This window comes from Erythrolamprus reginae, chromosome 1 (assembly GCF_031021105.1).
Source record: "Erythrolamprus reginae isolate rEryReg1 chromosome 1, rEryReg1.hap1, whole genome shotgun sequence".
Classification (NCBI taxonomy): Eukaryota; Metazoa; Chordata; class Lepidosauria; order Squamata; family Dipsadidae; genus Erythrolamprus; species Erythrolamprus reginae.
Genome location: NC_091950.1, coordinates 180,201,310 through 180,219,584, shown reverse-complemented (window position 1 = coordinate 180,219,584; position 18,275 = coordinate 180,201,310). Strand labels below are relative to the sequence as shown.

Here is an 18,275-nt window from a genome sequence, read left to right as displayed (position 1 = left end):
TGCTTAAAGGTGAACAAGGTAATTAAGATTAGGCAGCATTTCATGCTTCAGCTAGATCACTGGTTTGGTTGTACAAGTGTTGATTATCAAGTGATAATTACCCCGGGAGACGCACGGGAGACGTGCAAGGTAAAGAATTTTTAGGGATGTCTCCTGCCCTTAATCCATACAGGCAACTCACTGCCATGTTGTGCTTGCAGACAGAAGGGCCAAGAGATGGCCTTTAAGTTTTAGCACAATGGATGCCCTAAGTGAGATGTCTCTGGGTTTAATGCATTTAGTTCTTTTAGGCTGATGGCATGTGCTGATTACTCTCTTCAGGCAGCAAAGTAATGATAGAGCCTATAATTTGGAAACGGCAAGCTCCTTCCTCCCTTCCTCCCCTCCCCTTCCTCTACAACAGGGCTGTCAAACCTGTGGCCTGGTGAGCCAGATGAGTTACATGCTGGCCGTGTCCCCATCTGGTTTAGCATAAGGGGGAAAAGTCCTGATAGGTTACATGATGCTGCCATGACGACGTGAGTTTGACACCATGCTCTGCTAGAAGCTCCCAATGGTTTACAAATATTAAAACAAATACAGTGGTACCTCTACTTGCAAACTTAATTTGTTCCCTGACCAGGTTCTTAAGTAGAAAAGATTGTAAGAAGAAGCAATTTTTCCCATAGGAATCAATGTGTAAAAGCAAATAATGTGTGCAATTGGGGAAACCACAGGGTGGGTAGAGGCCCTGTTTCCTCCCAGGAGATTTCTAGAGAGGCCCCACGGAGGCTTCTCCCTGCCTTTTCCGGCCCTGTTTCCTCCCAGGAGATTCCTAGAGAGGCCCCACCGAGGCTTCTCCCCGCCTTTTCCGGCCCTGTTTCCTCCCAGGAGATTTCTAGAGAGGCCCCACGGAGGCTTCTCCCCGCCTTTTCCGGCCGTTTCCTCCCAGGAGATTCCTAGAGAGGCCCCACGGAGGCTTCTCCCCGCCTTTTCCGGCCCTGTTTCCTCCCAGGAGATTACTAGAGAGGCCCCACGGAGCCTTTTCCCTGCCTTTTCCGGCCCTGTTTCCTCCCAGGAGATTCCTAGAGAGGCCCCACCGAGGCTTCTCCCCGCCTTTTCCGGCCCTGTTTCCTCCCAGGAGATTTCTAGAGAGGCCCCACGGAGGCTTCTCCCCGCCTTTTCCGGCCCTGTTTCCTCCCAGGAGATTCCTAGAGAGGCCCCACGGAGGCTTCTCCCCGCCTTTTCCGGCCCTGTTTCCTCCCAGGAGATTACTAGAGAGGCCCCACGGAGCCTTTTCCCTGCCTTTTCTGGTTACAGTTTTGGAGGCTCAGGTTTGTAAGTAGAAAATGGTTCTTGAGAAGAGGCAAAAAAAATCGTGAACACACGGTTTCTATCTAGAAAAGTTCATAAGTAGAGCTGTTCTTAGGTAGAGGTACCACTGTATTAAAATCAATACTTAAAACAGGGGTCTCCAAACTTTTTCAGGCTCTGCGGACCGCGGGGACGGAATAGTTCTGTGCATACCTCACGCGTGAAACTCCATTCGTGTGAGCGGCAGGAGCATGCACCCACTTGCATAAATGGAGCTTCCTGCACAAGTGTTCAGCGCTCGTGCAAATATGCTTATCTGCCATTTGTGCGGCATGGTTCTAAACAGTCCGTGGCCTGATACCGGGCCATTGCTCAGAGTTTAGGAACCCCTGACTTAGTTTAACAGCAATTAAAACGTAAATAGTAAAACAAATTAAATTAAAAACTGACCATTTGACTCAGTAAGCTTGCACAAAAAGGTATGATGCAACAGCAGTCCTAAAAGCTAATGAAAAGTTAAGGCCCCTCGCCATGTAGTGAGTCTGTTCCAAAAAACCCGAGCGACAAAAGAGTCGGCTTGATTCTGGCTGACTGCCAGATGAGCTCATGGCAACAGTAGGTGAACCTCCTCGATGATCTCAGTAAGCAAAGAGGGTCATTTGGAGGAAGGCCAGCTCCCTTTTATCATTGTCTGCTTTACGCTGCCTTTTATGCTCAAAATCCTGCGCTTGAAAACAGGCACCTGTAACTGAAAGCAGCTATCCAGCTGTGACGAAGGAGCCCTCAGCACAGCATGCAGGCTAGGTAAGATTGCATCTTTTATTTTCAAAAGGACCGGGAATAAGACCCAAGAACTCCTTTTCAAATATTGAGGGTTTGTTTTGTTTTTTAGAAAAAGGTACTTTGCTATACTAGTTATCTCTCTCATGTGGAAGCCAGCATGCACACTCCTGTGTGTGTGAAGGGCTTCATTCAATGCTACATTTGTGGATGTTTGTTTGGGAGAATTATAGGTGTATACGTGTGTGTGTGGGGGGGAGGATACTTGGCCTCTAACTTCTGTGCACTCATTTCCTTACTTTAACCATAGCACAGGGCTTTGGTTTTTCTATAGATACATGTATGCTGTTTGTGGTGATAAGAGAGTTCCTGCAAGGAGTGGGAGGGAGGGGGTAACTCTCATTTTACAAAACAAGACTATATGGTAGAGCTGAGTGAGAGATTGGCATAATTCACACATTACTTGGTCAGTGTTTTTTAAACCACTATTTGTCACCTCTGCCGTAGCAGGATCTGATCTGTACATTACAACAAGAAATTAAATGTTCACCTTATGAGCTGTTAACCCAAGTGGTGACTAGTGGTATATATGGACAGTCCTTTTGATGGACGCCACAGTATTCAGTGGGCTCCATCAATTCATAGAACTCTATGGCTGAGTGGGGTTTTTTTGCAAATGAGCCTCCCTTACCTTGTCCAGACACCTGAATCATCATGCAACCCTTGTTTATTGAAAAAAAAATATTCAAATTTCCCCTCTGAATTGATATAATCTTGATCCCTGTAATTGTCAAAGAAAATTTAGAATGTAGTTGATATGAATTGGAATATTTGCTTTATTTTCTTTTTTCTTTGTTAAAGGGCATCTAGTATGAAATTAGGATTAAGAAGTATACATGAAATGGATATTAAGGATATATGGAGAAGATTGAAGCACCACGGCTTAAATGTATTAGATGTGATTAGAAAGAAAGCAGCCTAAAAAGGGTACTAGTTAATAGCTTTTTAAATGCATGTAAGAAATTTGTGTAATTATTTTTGTCCAGATATCAAATGTAAAAGGAGGCAGCATTTGATGGAATATAAATATCGAATTTGAAAAGATGAACTATTGTAATGTAATTTTGGATTGGTGGTATGCCATTTTGTATAAGTGTTTGGATGAAAAAAATAAAAAATTCTTTGCCACGAAAAAATTATTCAAATTTTCCACCATAGTCAAAATAACTTGTTGGAAAGATTCTTGTTAAGCTTTCTGTCTATGAAACCAGGAGCCTCTTCAATACCTTCTTCTTCTGTTCACTCCATCTCAGTTTCTTTCCCATTATCTCAATGATTCTTGGTAAGGCTTCATCGGCAGCTTGGACATTCAGAAAGGCCAAACGAGTGCGACGAGCAATTATGTCCACCGCAGTGCAAGCATATTCACCGATGGCATACTCAATCTAAAAGGTTTGAAAAGAATAACCACTTCAGCTTGAGAAATTTGCACAAAATAAATGAAATGCAATGTAACTTGGCAGCAATCCATGTTGCAATTATTTACTGCCATTTTTACATGTACCATATTTTTCAGAGTATGGGACGCATCTCCCCCCCACCCCCCAATAGAGTGGAAATGTCCATGTGTCTCTGCCTCCCAAAACCCTGCCCAAGCATCCATTTTTACAAAAAAATCACCTGCTTTTCACAAAAACAGGGTGTGCATAGGTTTTGGGAGGCCTGCAGAGTGCTTCTAAGGGCCAAGGAGGTCAAAACCTTTTTTTCCTTACTTAGCTCTTTGAAATATTGATGCATCTTATACACAGGTGTGTCTTATAGTCTGAAAAATACGGTATTTATCTCAGGTACTTAACCAAACTTTTTACCAGTTATAAGAAGACCCTCTCCCTATTCATCTTCTTGGATATCAATGGTAATGTACCTAGAATTACAGCTGAGCAAATATGTATGTTTGGGGGAGAAGATTTAACCTCCTATCTAAATATTTAAACCAGTGGTCCCCAATCTTTCCAGCTTTGCAGAATGCCAGAAGTTGCGGGGGTAGGGGGAATGCTTCTGTGTGAGTCATGGGGATACGCAGGTGCGCAGCTCCACTTATGCAAGTAGATGGGAACATGCTGCTTGCACAAATGGAGCTTTGCACCACACACACTTACCCGCCGCTCATGCATATGTGCTTGCCCACTGTTTACAAGGTCTGGATTTGAATAGGCCACAATGTGGTACTGTGCCGTGGGGAATTGTGGACCCCTGGTCTAAACTTCTCCAATCTTTTACCTTCTGCCAAAAAGCTTCTTGGATAAGAAGCGAAATGCTTTCAAAGAAAAAAATCAAGCAAATCCAGTTGCTTTTTGGAAAAACACCTTTGAGTATTCTACTAAGTCCTTCTTCTACATCTCTAGGAGACCGCCTTCTGCCGCACGAATCCCAGTGACCGGTTAGGTCCCACAGAGTTGGTCTCCTCCGGGTCCCGTCAACTAAACAATGTCGGTTGGTGGGACCCAGAGGAAGAGTCTTCTCTGTGGTGGCTCCGACCCTCTGGAATCAGCTCCCTCCAGAGATTAGAACTGCCCCCACCCTCCTTGCCTTTCGCAAACTCCTTAAAACCCACCTCTGTCATCAAGCGTGGGGGAACTGAAACACCTCCCCCTGCCTATGTAGTTTCTGTCTATGATATGACTGTATGTATGTTTTTTATATATTGGGGTTCCTTGTTTTTTAGACTTTGATAAATGTATTATTGTTATTTTAAAGTTTAACTATTAGATTTGTCATTATATATTGTTTTTATCATTGCTGTGAGCCGCCCCGAGTCTACGGAGAGGGGCGGCATACAAATCTAAATAATAATAATAATAATAATAATCTCTCCCCACCCACCCGCTGTCTTCTCAGGATTTTAATGTGGTTGACTGATTTCCTACTGGTCATTGCAGGTATGCCTTTCAGGTGTACTCTGTCAGGACAGAGTAAAATATTTCAGAATCTGCTACTAACATAAGAATAAAACAAGCTTTTTCTCGTGGTGATTATATGAGGTAAATGAAGCTTCCAATTTTAATAGGGCAAGAAAGAGAACCTTAAAAACCAAAAGCAAGAATGCAAGAAAGGAAGAGAAGCAGCAACACAAGGTATTTTGTACCTCTGACTCAATATATGGAAACTCTGAGACAAGACGTTTCCCAACGATAGGCCACCTCTTTCCAGTGACCTGGGCTAGTTTTGCCACTTCAAAAGCCCTGTCCCCAAATGTATTTGCAAGATGTTGAGCCACCTGTGGAATTGAAAAGAGGTTAAGTGACTTGATGCCTTTTGGAAGGGAACTCCATCTTCTTAGGAGTCATCCTTGAAAGCTCTCCCACTGTCTGTGATTCAATAGCCAACCTAAGATGGTATCAAAGGCAAAAAGCCAGCAAGTCCAGAACAATAATAAACACGCAGTCTATGAATAATTAAAATTTTTAAAAGTTGTCGATAACACAATTTATAATTTGATGCTCCTTTTTTAAAGAACCCTTCTTCCCATGAATTAAGATATGTACTGAGCTGTTAAGGCGAAATATGAAGAGTTTTCATTAACATATTCTTTTGCCACTATCTTTCCACCAAGTGTTTGTCTCATTCTCTCCTTGCCTTCTACAATAGTCCTTCTCAAAAATCTTTCCTCCTTATCCTATTTCTTTTGATTGTTTTGCTGTTCTCAGAGCAATCACCAACTAGCTGTAGTGGGGATTTCCTGGCAGAGTCACAACTTGAGGATTTAACTTGTTCCCCATGGTCTCCATTTATGTCACGGTTCACAATCATGTTTATGGAAACCACCTTCACTTATTTTGGGTGAATTATTCCCCTGCCTCTATTCCACACTATTCAAGGGGATGGAACTTCAGAGAGAGCTCTCACAGGCAAGAAAATTCCATCCCACCCATACCCTTCAGCATGGAATTCTGTAGATTTAAGTGTTTCTACTAACCTGAATAAACAACAAGCTCACCTCATTTTCAAGTCCGTAATCTTGAACCAGGCGGATATAAAGAGTAGGGCTCCAGCCTTCTGCACCCTGCAGGAGCAGCCCTACTGTTTTACAGGGACCAGCCTGAAGGTCATGAGATTTTACTGCAGCATCAATGGTATCCTGGGCCATTGAGCGATAGGTTGTCCACTTCCCACCTGGGGGTATCAACAAATACAGGTAGTATACAAAGATTGATCCCTTAAGCCTCTATTTAAATTCCCAGAGATTAAAATTTTAAAGAAAAAAGCTCTTAGAACAAAATATTTCTATTGTACAGCCCTAACACAACACTACACTACTTACTGGATCTGTCATCCATGTTATTGAGAGGGCATCAAGTTCCTAACTCTTCTTCTAATGTTTCAGAACTGAGAACCTCAGCATATGTATCTGACCAGCTTCCTTCACATCATTAAGAAATAATTCTAACAAGAAGGAAAGGAAAGAATTAGGAGTAACACCATAGTACCTGCAATAGTCACAAGGCCGCTGTCACTAACATGCACAATGTGATTTCGAGATATGGACTGTGTGTCTTTAGAACCAGGATCTGTCACAAGGGGGCGAATCCCACTCCATGCTGCCAGAACATCTCCTCTCCTCACTGTAGCGAAAAACAAAATAAGAAAAATAAGAAGTCTTGTCAGAAATATCATCTCAGGAAAGGATTTCAAAATAATATCTGATTTAAATGCTGTTAGGTTAGATAGTAATCACAACTTTTAAAATGTCATCTTGGGGAAACAATAGTGTCAGTTCCATGGATTTTAATGAGAAAAGACAAAGTGAAAGAGAGATACACATTCAGCACAGTTCCATCTTCTGATTCAATTAAACAAATACTTAAACAGAAGACAAAAATTATAAGAATTTGGTAATAAAGCTGAGAAACAAGTTTTCTGAGGGAAAAAGAAGTGTCAGTGAGGTAACTTGAAGTATGGTCCAAGGAAAGCAAAAACACACAGTGTCCTAAATCTCAAAATCTTACAACCTCAGTATTGGGATTCTTAATAAGATTTTCCACAATTTTTTTACAACATGCATTTTCATATGATTCAGTCCTGACTCATCCCTGGCTAAGCAATTAATTATATATTTAGCTTTCCTCTATTAGTAATTACACTTACTTATGTGAGAGTTTACATTCACAAAGCTCTATCAATGAAGATTTGGACATTACATGTACATATAGTTCTTGATACATTTTAATACAGTGGTACCTCGGTTCTCGACCACAATTTGTTCCAGAAGTGTGGTCGAGAAACGATTTGGTCGAGTACCGAATTAATTTATCCCATAGGAAATAATGGAAATGGATTTAATTGGTTTCCAGCCCCTATTTCCTTTATTTCCTATGGGATAAAGATCTGAGGTCTAAGCACTCCAAGCTGTAGGAAGGGTGGGGGCAGCTGCAATACCGGCAGTTTCGGGGGGGGGGCTCCTTTCCTCAGTGGTTTGTCTTCTTCCCTTTAAGCAGCTACACCAACTTTCTCCTTCCCGATGGCGGCAGCAGCTTTCCTTCGAGCAGCAGCAGCGCCGGGAACGTCACATGAGAAAGGGAAGCCGCTGACGTTCCCAGCGCTGCTGCTGCTTGAAGGAAAGCCACTGCCGCCGTCGGGAAGGAGAAAGTTGGTGTAGCTGCTTAAAGGGAACAAGATGAACCACTGAGGAAAGGAGGCCCCCCGAAACTGCCGGTATTGCAGCTGCCCCCACCCTTCCTACAGCTTGGAGCGCTTACACTAGAGACTGTGAGGCTGTTTAGTGGGCGGCCAGGATGGGCGTGTCGGATTCCGACTCCCATTCCGTCTCACCCCGTCCCCTCAGATCTTGTAGCATTTTGGATAATAAACAAAATTTTCTGTGGCTGTTGAGTATCTGAATTTTTGTTCAGATACCGAAGCAAATTTTTGCCGAAAATTTTGTTCGGTATCCGAAATGTACGAGAACCAAAGCGTTCGAGTACCGAGGTACCACTGTATTTGGGATCAAACCCACAACGACACAGCATCATCATGTGATGTATCACAACTTTTTCCTCTTTGCTAAACGGGTTTGGCCATTGCATGGCACATCTGTCCTGCGGCCCGTTCTAGCTAATTCGGACATTGAGGATTCTCCTTTTGTTTTGAGTTTATATCTCCATTGTTTGAGACAGGTATTATCTATACAAGATCACTATTATGAGGAACCCCTTAAGTTGGTATCTCAAAAGCTTTGTATTTAAATAATTCAAAGAACTAAATACATTGCATGGAGCAAGTTAACAGTTGCTAACTTAGGAAAACACCATTGTAAATTCTGAATTTATGAGCTCACTGTCAACATGTACAAAAAAAGCATTTTAGCCACCAGGGGAAAATTAAGATAAACAGTGAATTGTTACTATGTGGAAAATACTATCTGCCTGGCCAGTAACATATGATTTTTATGAACTAGTCCAAAATTGTTCATTATTCTATTTGGCCAAAACTTTGGCAAAGAGTATTGTCATCACTCTCCTGCAAGCTATTTGCGAGAAGAGGCAGAATTTGTCAGGCACACTTTGCGGTTCAGAAAGGTCAAAAAATTTGAAATTGCTGTTTTTACTCTTTAAATTCTCTTCCTTGGATTTTTTTTAAGGACTAAAGTTATCTGGCTTCCTGTAGACCACCTCAAGGGGTCACTGAGATAACACTAGAGCAGTTTATTTTCACATGTCACTAAGTCAAAAAGAAAGAAAGGCTCATCCATCATTTTTCTCTACAGTTTACTTCTTCTAGGTTGTTTCTAGTTACTATTTCAGAACAATATAAAAACACTAATATGTTTTTCTTAGGATAGGGAAGGAACTATACCATCCATCCAAATTGTAGAGAAAAGCGAAAAGATTAAACAAGGACCCACCGATATGTTCCACACAAAAAGCCAGGGCCAAATATACATTTTATTTTTTTCTTTTCTTTTTGAATTTATTTTGTATTACAGTGTTCCCTCGATTTCCGCAGGGGATGTGTTCCAAGACCGCCCGCGAAAGTCGAATTTCCGCGAAGTAGAGATGCGGAAGTAAATACACTATTTTTGGCTATGGACAGTATCACAAGCCTTCCCGTAACACTTTAAACCCTTAAATTACCATTTCCCATTCCCTTAACAACCATTTACTCACCATTATTACTGGTACTCACCATTGAATAAGACCCTTAGTGATCCTGATATTTATAAATATAATTATTTTTGTTATTTATTTGCAAAAATTATTAGTTTGGTGATGATATATGACGTCATCGGGTGGGAAAAACCGTGGTATAGGGAAAAAACCCATGAAGTATTTTTTTAATTAATATTTTTTGAAAAACCGTGGTATAGGCTATTCGCGAAGTTTGAACCCACGAAAATCGAGGGAACACTGTATATATAATTCTCTAGTTGTGTTTTCATCATTTTTCCTGTCCTACGAAAAAAAATCCAAGTTGATAGGCAAAAAAATTCTGAAAAATAGCAAGATGCTTTTAACAAGTTTTTTCCCCAGTTCTGTTTGAAGCTGTTTGAATGTTGAGAGAAAATTATGAAGGTAGATGTGAAAAATAAAAGTGAGTTTGGATGCAGAAAATCCGTGCCTTGTTGTATTCGTTGATTGTCTATAGACTTCTCATCTCTTTCTTTCATCTTACCCACAATTAGAGACTGCCCCAAATCTTCCTTTTGTTCACTTTAAAAAACAGCAACTTTATTTCTGTTGCTGCCTCTCCATAGACGGCTTTTGAGTAGCAGGCTGGTGGCCACAATGTCCTCAAGGACATAAACAAAAAATGTATTGCAAATTGAATGAATCTTGCTTTGGTCAAAGACTTCTGCAATTTTGGGGGAGGCTATGGGAAACACCCTAAGATCGGGATCATCAATTTTGTATTCCTTGTTTGTTTGTTTGTTTAAAAAACACAGGCTTATGTGCTTCCTTTTCCATTTGTGATTTCTGGGTAGACAATGGCAAACTACGATTTCCACAACCAAGAAAAGGAAGAAGAAAAATTGAATACAGGTAAGGAAAAAAAGAGAAACACGCAGCTATAGCTACCGTTGCTTTCTTCTAAGACTCTGTCATAGCAAATTAAAAACATGTATTCAGGGGTTTTTTTTCCTTTTCTCCTTTCAAAAAAATTGGACCTATTTGATTAACATATTCACACACTCTTCAAAACATATGCAATTCTCCCATCCAGTTCAGCATAAGGTCAATCAACAGTAAGCAAGTTCTTGTTTTGTCCCAACCCAGAACGTGATCAATCTCTGTGTTTGGTGCCCTTCAATTTCATGTGAAACAGTATATAAACTTGTCTGCAGAAGCTGGTACTGTAATACTAAAAAGAGGGCTATGCCTTGATCCTATTATTATTCACATTTTGATAATTTGACCATGACAACATTACACTCTCTGGTGAAAACAAATTCATCTCCTTTTTCTGCTTCCTATTGAGTTACTAATCCATTGAATGAATTAACTCGGCGGCCACCAATATTTTGGACATATTGCTTGTTAGCGTGGCCGTTTCTTGCATGCTGCAGTCCGGTGTCGGTCCACGGACCAATAGTTCAGGACTCCCGAATTAACTCTGACCTCACATAAGCATTCACACAATTCTTTAAAAATAAAACAAATATATAATATAAACAAGGCTATTTCCAGGGTGTCCAGGGAGAAAGCATTTTGAAATTCCCTGATATTTCCCTTTAACTTGCGATCTAGTTAAGGTGCGGTAGTAGACGACGTCATACCAAACGGCTAAGCTGTGGAGAAATATCGGTAGCTGAGAAAGCAAGTTGTTGCCACAGTTATGCTCATTTTTGCTTGACTCTGCCAGGCAGCGCGATCCATATTTTTTTTTAATATGATTTCCCCCTGACTTTTAAACATTATAATACAGTTTGTGTCCCCCCCCCCCGATTTATTCCATTTTTTTCATGAATTCCATGATAATTCCTTGATACATTTCCCAAACCGCCGATTTCCCTGATAATTCCCTGATTTCCTTGTTTTCCAGGTTTGCTGGACACCCTCTATTTCTCTTATCTCTCTATCATCCATGTAATGTCTATTCATAAATAAAATATGGAAGTCTAAATTACTGTGTGATGGACTAAAAACTCTTACACAGGCTTTTGTGTCTGAGTGTGGATTGTTTTAAGGACAGTAGTCCTTAAAGTAGTAGTGTTAACAGAAAAATCAATAATGCCTTGTAAAAATATCCCAAAAGAACAAGAAATCTGAGAAATCAATGTTGTGTGCCAGCGTGTTTAGCTCACCGAAATGAAGTGCTAATCACTGAAATAAGATACCATATTACATTTATAAATTAATGAAACTAGAAAAAGCAGCATGTGTGACACTATAATTAAACAGCTGGAACACATCCAAGCCTGTGTAAGTTGATAACCCTGCCACTGTCTTTGGCAGCAAAAAGGCAGGTCTGCCGTGAGTTGATACGGGCAGCACAATTGCTAATTCTCTAACAGACAATCTATAAACACGACTAATTACACACGAGGAAAACAGTGCACAGCCCAGGTTGGTTACTTTCAAAAGCATTAAAACACTCAAGAAGGCTACTTTTGCAGAACTGCCTTGTAAATAATTAAATAAACAAATAAACAAATGCTGCCTTAATCAATTCTCCAAAGCTGTAGCTTAGTAGAATCAACCACCTTGCCTGACAAACCTCAGCTCTTTTATTAATTTTTGCAAGAAGGACCTAATGATAATGGATTTTTCCCTCCTCCTCCTCCTGTCGACCATTTTCCTTTAATGGCTACAACAATAACAGAACTATCAATTATCCATTTCAAGGAAGAACAAACAAGCAATCTAGAATGTTCAGCTTCAAAAAAATTTTTTTTTAAGGGAATATGAGTATAAATCTACAAAGGGCAGGTCAGAATCTGAATCTTTTTAGAGAATCACTTTAAAGAAGCTGGATAATTAAGGAACTTGGTAATGAAATCTGTTCAGCTCTCCCAGTTATCAAATCTCATTCTGAATGGACAATGACTAAAAATTTATTCAGAGCGCATTTCTACTTAAATAAACAAATGACAAAGTTCAATTTGTTTCCTACCAGTTATATCATTCGGGGAGTGAAGGAGGAGAAAGAATGTATTTTATTTAAAAAAAAGATCTTTAGAACAGTGGTTCTCAACCTTGGGGTCGGGACCCCTTTGGGGGTCGAACGACCATTTCACAGGGGTCGCCTAAGACCATGGGAAAAGACAAATTTCCAATAGTGTTAGCAACTAAAGCAGTGATGGCGAACCTATGACACGCGTGTCAGCACTGACACGCGGAGCCATTTTAGGTGACACGCGGCCGCCGGAGAAACAGGGAGCTTAGAGTGGTGAAGATGCAAATCTCCCCGCTTTCCAATTTCCCACCGACTGCAAGTACAGCAACTGCAATTATTATTATTATTTTTCCTCTCCCCTTAATTTTGTTTTGCACCAATTTTTTAAAAAATTGCGCCGGTTGCAATTTTAATTTCACTCCCAGGGCTATTTACCCGGGGTCCTACTTTGCTTACATTAAACTGCTCATCCCATATCGCTCCGCCAGGAAATCTACTCCAACCTCCCCTCCCCTCCTTCGCTTCTTTCCCTCCACGAGCAGCGCATGGTGTCTCCTCACCTTGGGTCGATCGCATCGGGGAGGGCTGAATAACTTAATTGCCGTTTCTCTTATAGCTGTTACAGGTAAACCCTTACCGGGTTATTAATTTGTAATTTTAAAAAATCATGCCGGGCTCGCAAAAAAGAGAGTGAAAAAAAAAACCTGCGTGGACGTCGCACCATTTGCTTCCTCCTTTGGCGGCTCATAACTAGATTTTCACAACCCCCCCACCCCCCTTGATAAGCTTTTTCTTGAGTCTGAACAGTTTGGGGGGTTCACCAAAGAGAAAAGTGAAAGAGAGGGAGAGAGGGAGAGAGGAAGAGAGGAAGGAAGGGTTAAATATAAAAGGAGAGAGGGAGAAAAAGAGGGAGGGGAAGAGGGGAAGGATGAGGGGTTATTATTAATTTGTAATTTAAAAAAATCATGCCGGGCTCGCAAAAAAGAGAGTCTGAAAAAAAAAAACCTGCGTAGACGTCGCACCATTTGCACCCCCCACCGCGGAGGGAAAGCATTTGGCATCGGCACCGCCAACCCCCCCCTCCACAAGCAGCAAAAGCCTGAACGACGGAGCCGAAAGGCAAATGGTGCACCCCCCCAGAAGCAGCAAAAGCCTAAGCGGCGGGGCACGCCGTTTGCCTTTCGGCTCCGTCGTTCAGGCTTTTGCTGCTGGTGGAGGGGGGGTTGGCGGTGCCGAAAGGCAAACGGTGCACCCCGCCGCTTAGGCTTTTGCTGCATCGGCGCCCATCCCTCCAGAAGCAGCAAAAGCCGCCCTAAGCGGCGGGGCGCGCCGTTTGCCTTTCGGCTCCGTCGTTCAGGCTTTTGCTGCTGGTGGAGGAGAAGGCGCCAAAGGCAAACGGCGCGCCCCGCCGCTTAGGCTTTTGCTGCTTCTGGAGGGATGCACCGTTTGCCTTTCGGCTCCGTCGTTCAGGCTTTTGCTGCTGGTGGAGGGGGGGTTGGCGGTGCCGAAAGGCAAATCCTTTCCCTCCGCGGTTGGGGGTGCAGGGCAGGCGCAGTCAGCCCCAGGAGACAGAGGGAATGAGAGAAAGGAAAGAGAGAAAGGGAGGGAGAGAAGGAAAGAGTGAGAGATAGAAAGGATAGAGAGAAAGGGAATGAAAGAAAGGAAAGAGAGAGAAAGGGAGGGAGAGAAGGAAAGAGTGAGAGATAGAAAGGATAGAGAGAAAGAGGGAATGAGAGAAAGGAAAGAGAGAGAAAGGGAGGGAGAGAAGGAAAGAGTGAGAGATAGAAAGGATAGAGAGAAAGAGGGAATGAGAGAAAGGAAAGAGAGAAAGGGAGGGAGAGAAGGAAAGAGTGAGAGATAGAAAGGATAGATAGAAAGAGGGAATGAGAGAAAGGAAAGAGAGATGAGAGAGGAAGGAGGAGAGAGAAAGAGAGAGAGGAGGGGTAGCGAATTATGGATGTCAGAACTCACGCATGCGTAGTAGTATGCGCCCACACTTTTTAAAAAATTTTAAAAGAACAAGAGAAAGCATGAGAGAAAGAGTGAGAGAAAATAAGAGAGAGAACGAGAGAGAGGAACAGAGAGAGAGAAAGAACAAGAGAGAGAAAGCATGAGAGAGAAAGAACAAGAGAGAGAGAGAAAGAAAATAAGAGAGAACGAGAGAGAGAGAGAAGGAAAGCAAGAGAGAAAAAAAGATAGCAAGAGAGAGAGAAAGCAAGACAGATAGGGAGAGGAAAGGAGAGCGAGAGAAATGAGAACAAAAAGGGGAGAAAAAAGGAGAAATGAGAAAATGATTGAGGCAGAGAATGAGAGAGAGAAACAAGAGAGAGGTGATTCTTGAAGCATATGGTAAAAAGCATCCAAATAATAAGAACCCCCGCCCCCAGCCCACACCTGTTTTTGAAAAGAATAAAAGATAAAAAAAAAACCAGCCCTCAACTGGTTTTGGAAATGGTTCGAGTGTATACACACACACACATAAGGGGGGGGAGAGAGACAGGGATGGAAAAAGAGGAGAAGTGAGAGGGAGAAGGAATGAGGGGAAAAGGGAGGAAGAGAGAGAAATGAGAAACATGAGAGAGAAAAGGGGGAAAGACAGGAGAAGTACCCAGAAATGAGACAGTGGTATAAATTTCAGGAGGGATGATTGATGATTGACTGTATTTATAAGGGGATGTTACATGGGATTGTATATATGAGGGGGTTATGTATGTATGTATGTATGTATGTATGTATGTATGTATGTATTTATTTATTTATTTATTTATTTATTTATTAGATTTGTGTCATTTTGGTTGGTGGTGTGCCCCAGGATTTTATAAATGTAAAAAATGTGCCGCGGCTCAAAAAAGGTTGAAAATCACTATTTAAAGCATATGGTAAAAGCACTTAAATAATAACAGAGAAAGAAAAACCCCAACCCTCACCTGTTTTTATTAATAGTTATGTTTTTGAATTTGCTGGTTGTTTTAGTTTTAATAGTAATAGAGTTTGGTTTTGTTTTATTATTAATTTCTTTTAATAAAAAAGAAGGGATTTATTATTTATTTATATTTATATTTATTTTTTGTTTGTTTATCTGTCTATCTACCTACCTACCTACCTACCTATCTACCTATATATCTATCTACCTACCTACCTACCTATATATATATATATACTTCTATGCCGCCCAGTTTTTTTCTCAAGGTGACACACCACCCGAGTTATGCTCAGTTTTTTGGCGAATTTTGACACACCAAGCTCAAAAGGTTGCCCATCACTGAACTAAAGCTTCTATTCTGGCATCTTGGAACATATTTTTGCAATCCAACCAATCAGGCGTTTACAGGGGGTGTCCCTCTGACCTCTTGCCAATCAGCTTAAAGATCTGTTGGAAGAATTGGCGCTAAACTTATAGTTGGGGGTCACCACAAGATGGGGAACTGTATTAAGGGGTCGCGGCATTAGAAAGGTTGAGAAGCACTGCTTTAGAACATAGAAGAGAAGTGTGTTCCTTAAACAAAGCCGATTTTTAAAAAATGAAAGAATGGCAGGTGAAAGGTAAGTGGTTCTTTAAGGAATGTGATGGGACCACATTTCAAAAAGTTAATAGGGACTAACCTTAATTTACATCTTAATTCAATTAAAATTAGATTTTGCAATGTTGAAAATTAAAGGCTTTTGAGAGTCTCATGCAACACTGAGTTCTTCAAGTTGTGTCATCTTGGTTTAAGATAAAAAGAACATGATAGAAAGCTGCAAATCCTGACTCTTAATAGATTGGCTATACAAGAAAACTGAGTTTGTTCGTGCAGCAATTATTCAATGCAGTGGTAGGGCTGTGCTGTGGAGTTTAGATATGAAAAATCAGGATTCAATCTCATAAACAAAGCTGCTTACCCTTCACAGAAATTCTGATAGCATAGATCCTATGTTAGATCTAGCACGTGTGCATGTGCTGGCCAGCTGATTTTCAACCCTGGGAAAGACCTTTTTGCCCTCCGGATGATCCAGGGAAGCTTCCTTGAAGCCCCGGAGTGCAAAAAAACCCCACCGAATGGACAAACTGGAAGTTCAGAAAATGGACTTTTGCTTTGCCTGTTGTGTTGTTTTTTGCACTCCAGAGGGTTCAGGGAAGCTTCCTGAAGCCCCAGAGTGCAAAAAACAGCTCAACAGGCAAATCGGAAGTTTGGAAAACTCACAAACAGCACAACAGGCAAACTGGAAGTGCATGCTAGCACACCCACACACACCCTTTTGGCACACAAACCAAAAAAGGTTCACCATGACTGGCATAGATATTCCCTGAAGGAGATTCTAACTATTAAGGGAAGGTATCACCATTGATACTATGGAAGTATCATAAATTAAGAACAAAGGCAGAACTGCAGCCAATATGTGTGTGTATGTGTTGGTGTGTGTATAATTGGCACCTTCTATTGGCAGAATTCATTTAACAATGTGGAGTTGCAAAGAAAGTCTTAATTTCCAACTTACTGATCTTGTTGATTTGTTCAACTACTATTGTAGATTCGTTGAAGTAATTGCAGAATTTAGCAGGAAGGTCAAATATAAATATATAAAAATTGGTGCAGTAGGCCATTCCCATGACAGTACTGAAATATTTCATTGTTTTGTGGTAGACAGATTTCTACTAAAAAATCTTTGGCATGGGGGGGGGGGGGAGGAAAACTAGCTTACCTTACAGGTGAAGGATCATAATATAGAACTTTTTCTAGGCCAAGAAAGGCACTCATGATGCAAAGGAACTTCTAAAAGTATATTTTTTCAATGTGAGTCACAAGTAAAACGAAGCACAATTGACAGGCATTTAACAGTTTAACAGAGATGGAAGGGACCTTGCAGGTCATATAATCCAACCCCCTGTCCAAGCATGTGCCTTTACCTAGGATCGAACTCACAACCTCCTGATTGTGAGGCAAGAGCTCCACCTCTAGGCCACAGCAGCTGGTAGTTAGCACAGTGATTCTCCAGTTATAAATTTTGCTCCTGTATTTTGCCTCAAAAATTACAATTATGATAAAAACTTTGGGAGGCAGGGATCGTGTGCTTTTGTGGTCCCGGGTTGTACACTTCTTTCTTAAAGGTAAGAATAAAATTACATTTTCATGTTACTGAAAATTACCTTCAACATCACAGTTAAGATAGTTGCGCACTTCTGTCAAAATGAAGTTGATGTCTTCTTCCGTAGGTATTGGATGATGGGTAACTTCAGTTGCAGTATCGGTAGTGCCAGCGATAGTCATCTTTTGCCATGGCAGGAAGAAAATCACTCGTCCATCACTAGTGGATGGGTCAAGAAGTCCCATATTATCAGGGCTAGAAGAAAATATTACAACAACAAAAATATTACCCTTTTTTCCCCCCTTCCCTGATTGTTGGAAAAAGTTGCTTTGTGAAAGCTTCATTAAAACAAAGTAGCAATGAATACCACCTTATCAAAAAAGGGTGTCAAGAGACACAGGAAGATTACAGACAATATGGCATTCATGGATTTGGATCTAATACAGATAGTCTGTGAAGTGCGACCACAATTGAATACAAAGTTTATGTTAAGTGAGAATTTGTCATACAAGTTTTGCCCCATTTTCACCTCAATTGGTAAGTGAACCACTGCAGCTGACAAGTAACCTGGTTTGTTAAGTGAATTTGGCTTCCCCATTGACTCTGCGTGTCAGCAGGTTGCATCACGTGACCCTGAGGATGCTGCAATGGATGTAAGTATGAACCAGTTGCCAAGCATCTAAATTTTGATCACATGATCATCGGGATACTGCAATGGTTGTAACTATGAAAAACGGTCATTAAGTCACTTTTTTCAATACTATTGTAAATTTTAAACGGTCACTAAATGAACTGTTGTAAGTCAAGAACTACAGTAGTACCTCTACTTACGAACTTAATTCGTTCCGTGACCGGGTTCTGAAGTAGAAAGGATTGTAAGAAGAAGCAATTTTCCCCATAGGAATCAATGTAAAAGCAAATAATGTGTGTGATTGGGGAAACCACAGGGAGGGTGGCGGCCCTGTTTCCTCCCAGGAGATTCCTAGAGAGGCCCCACGGAGGCTTCTCCCTGCCTTTTCCAGCCC

At 41.3% G+C, this 18,275-nt stretch overlaps 1 protein-coding gene across 2 annotated transcripts in view; it reads right to left on the bottom strand.

Moving 5' to 3' along the window:
• Positions 1-18,275, bottom strand: part of GPD2 (glycerol-3-phosphate dehydrogenase 2) — a 130,205-nt gene that overhangs the window by 12,151 nt on the left and 99,779 nt on the right. For both annotated transcript variants that reach the window (XM_070731543.1, XM_070731542.1), the window contains exons 9-13: positions 17,312-17,505; positions 6,561-6,695; positions 6,071-6,246; positions 5,219-5,350; positions 3,360-3,518 (exon numbers count right to left, since the gene is read on the bottom strand). In XM_070731543.1, the coding sequence (XP_070587644.1) occupies positions 3,360-3,518; positions 5,219-5,350; positions 6,071-6,246; positions 6,561-6,695; positions 17,312-17,505 (796 nt within the window). The remainder of the gene's footprint in view (positions 1-3,359; positions 3,519-5,218; positions 5,351-6,070; positions 6,247-6,560; positions 6,696-17,311; positions 17,506-18,275) is intronic.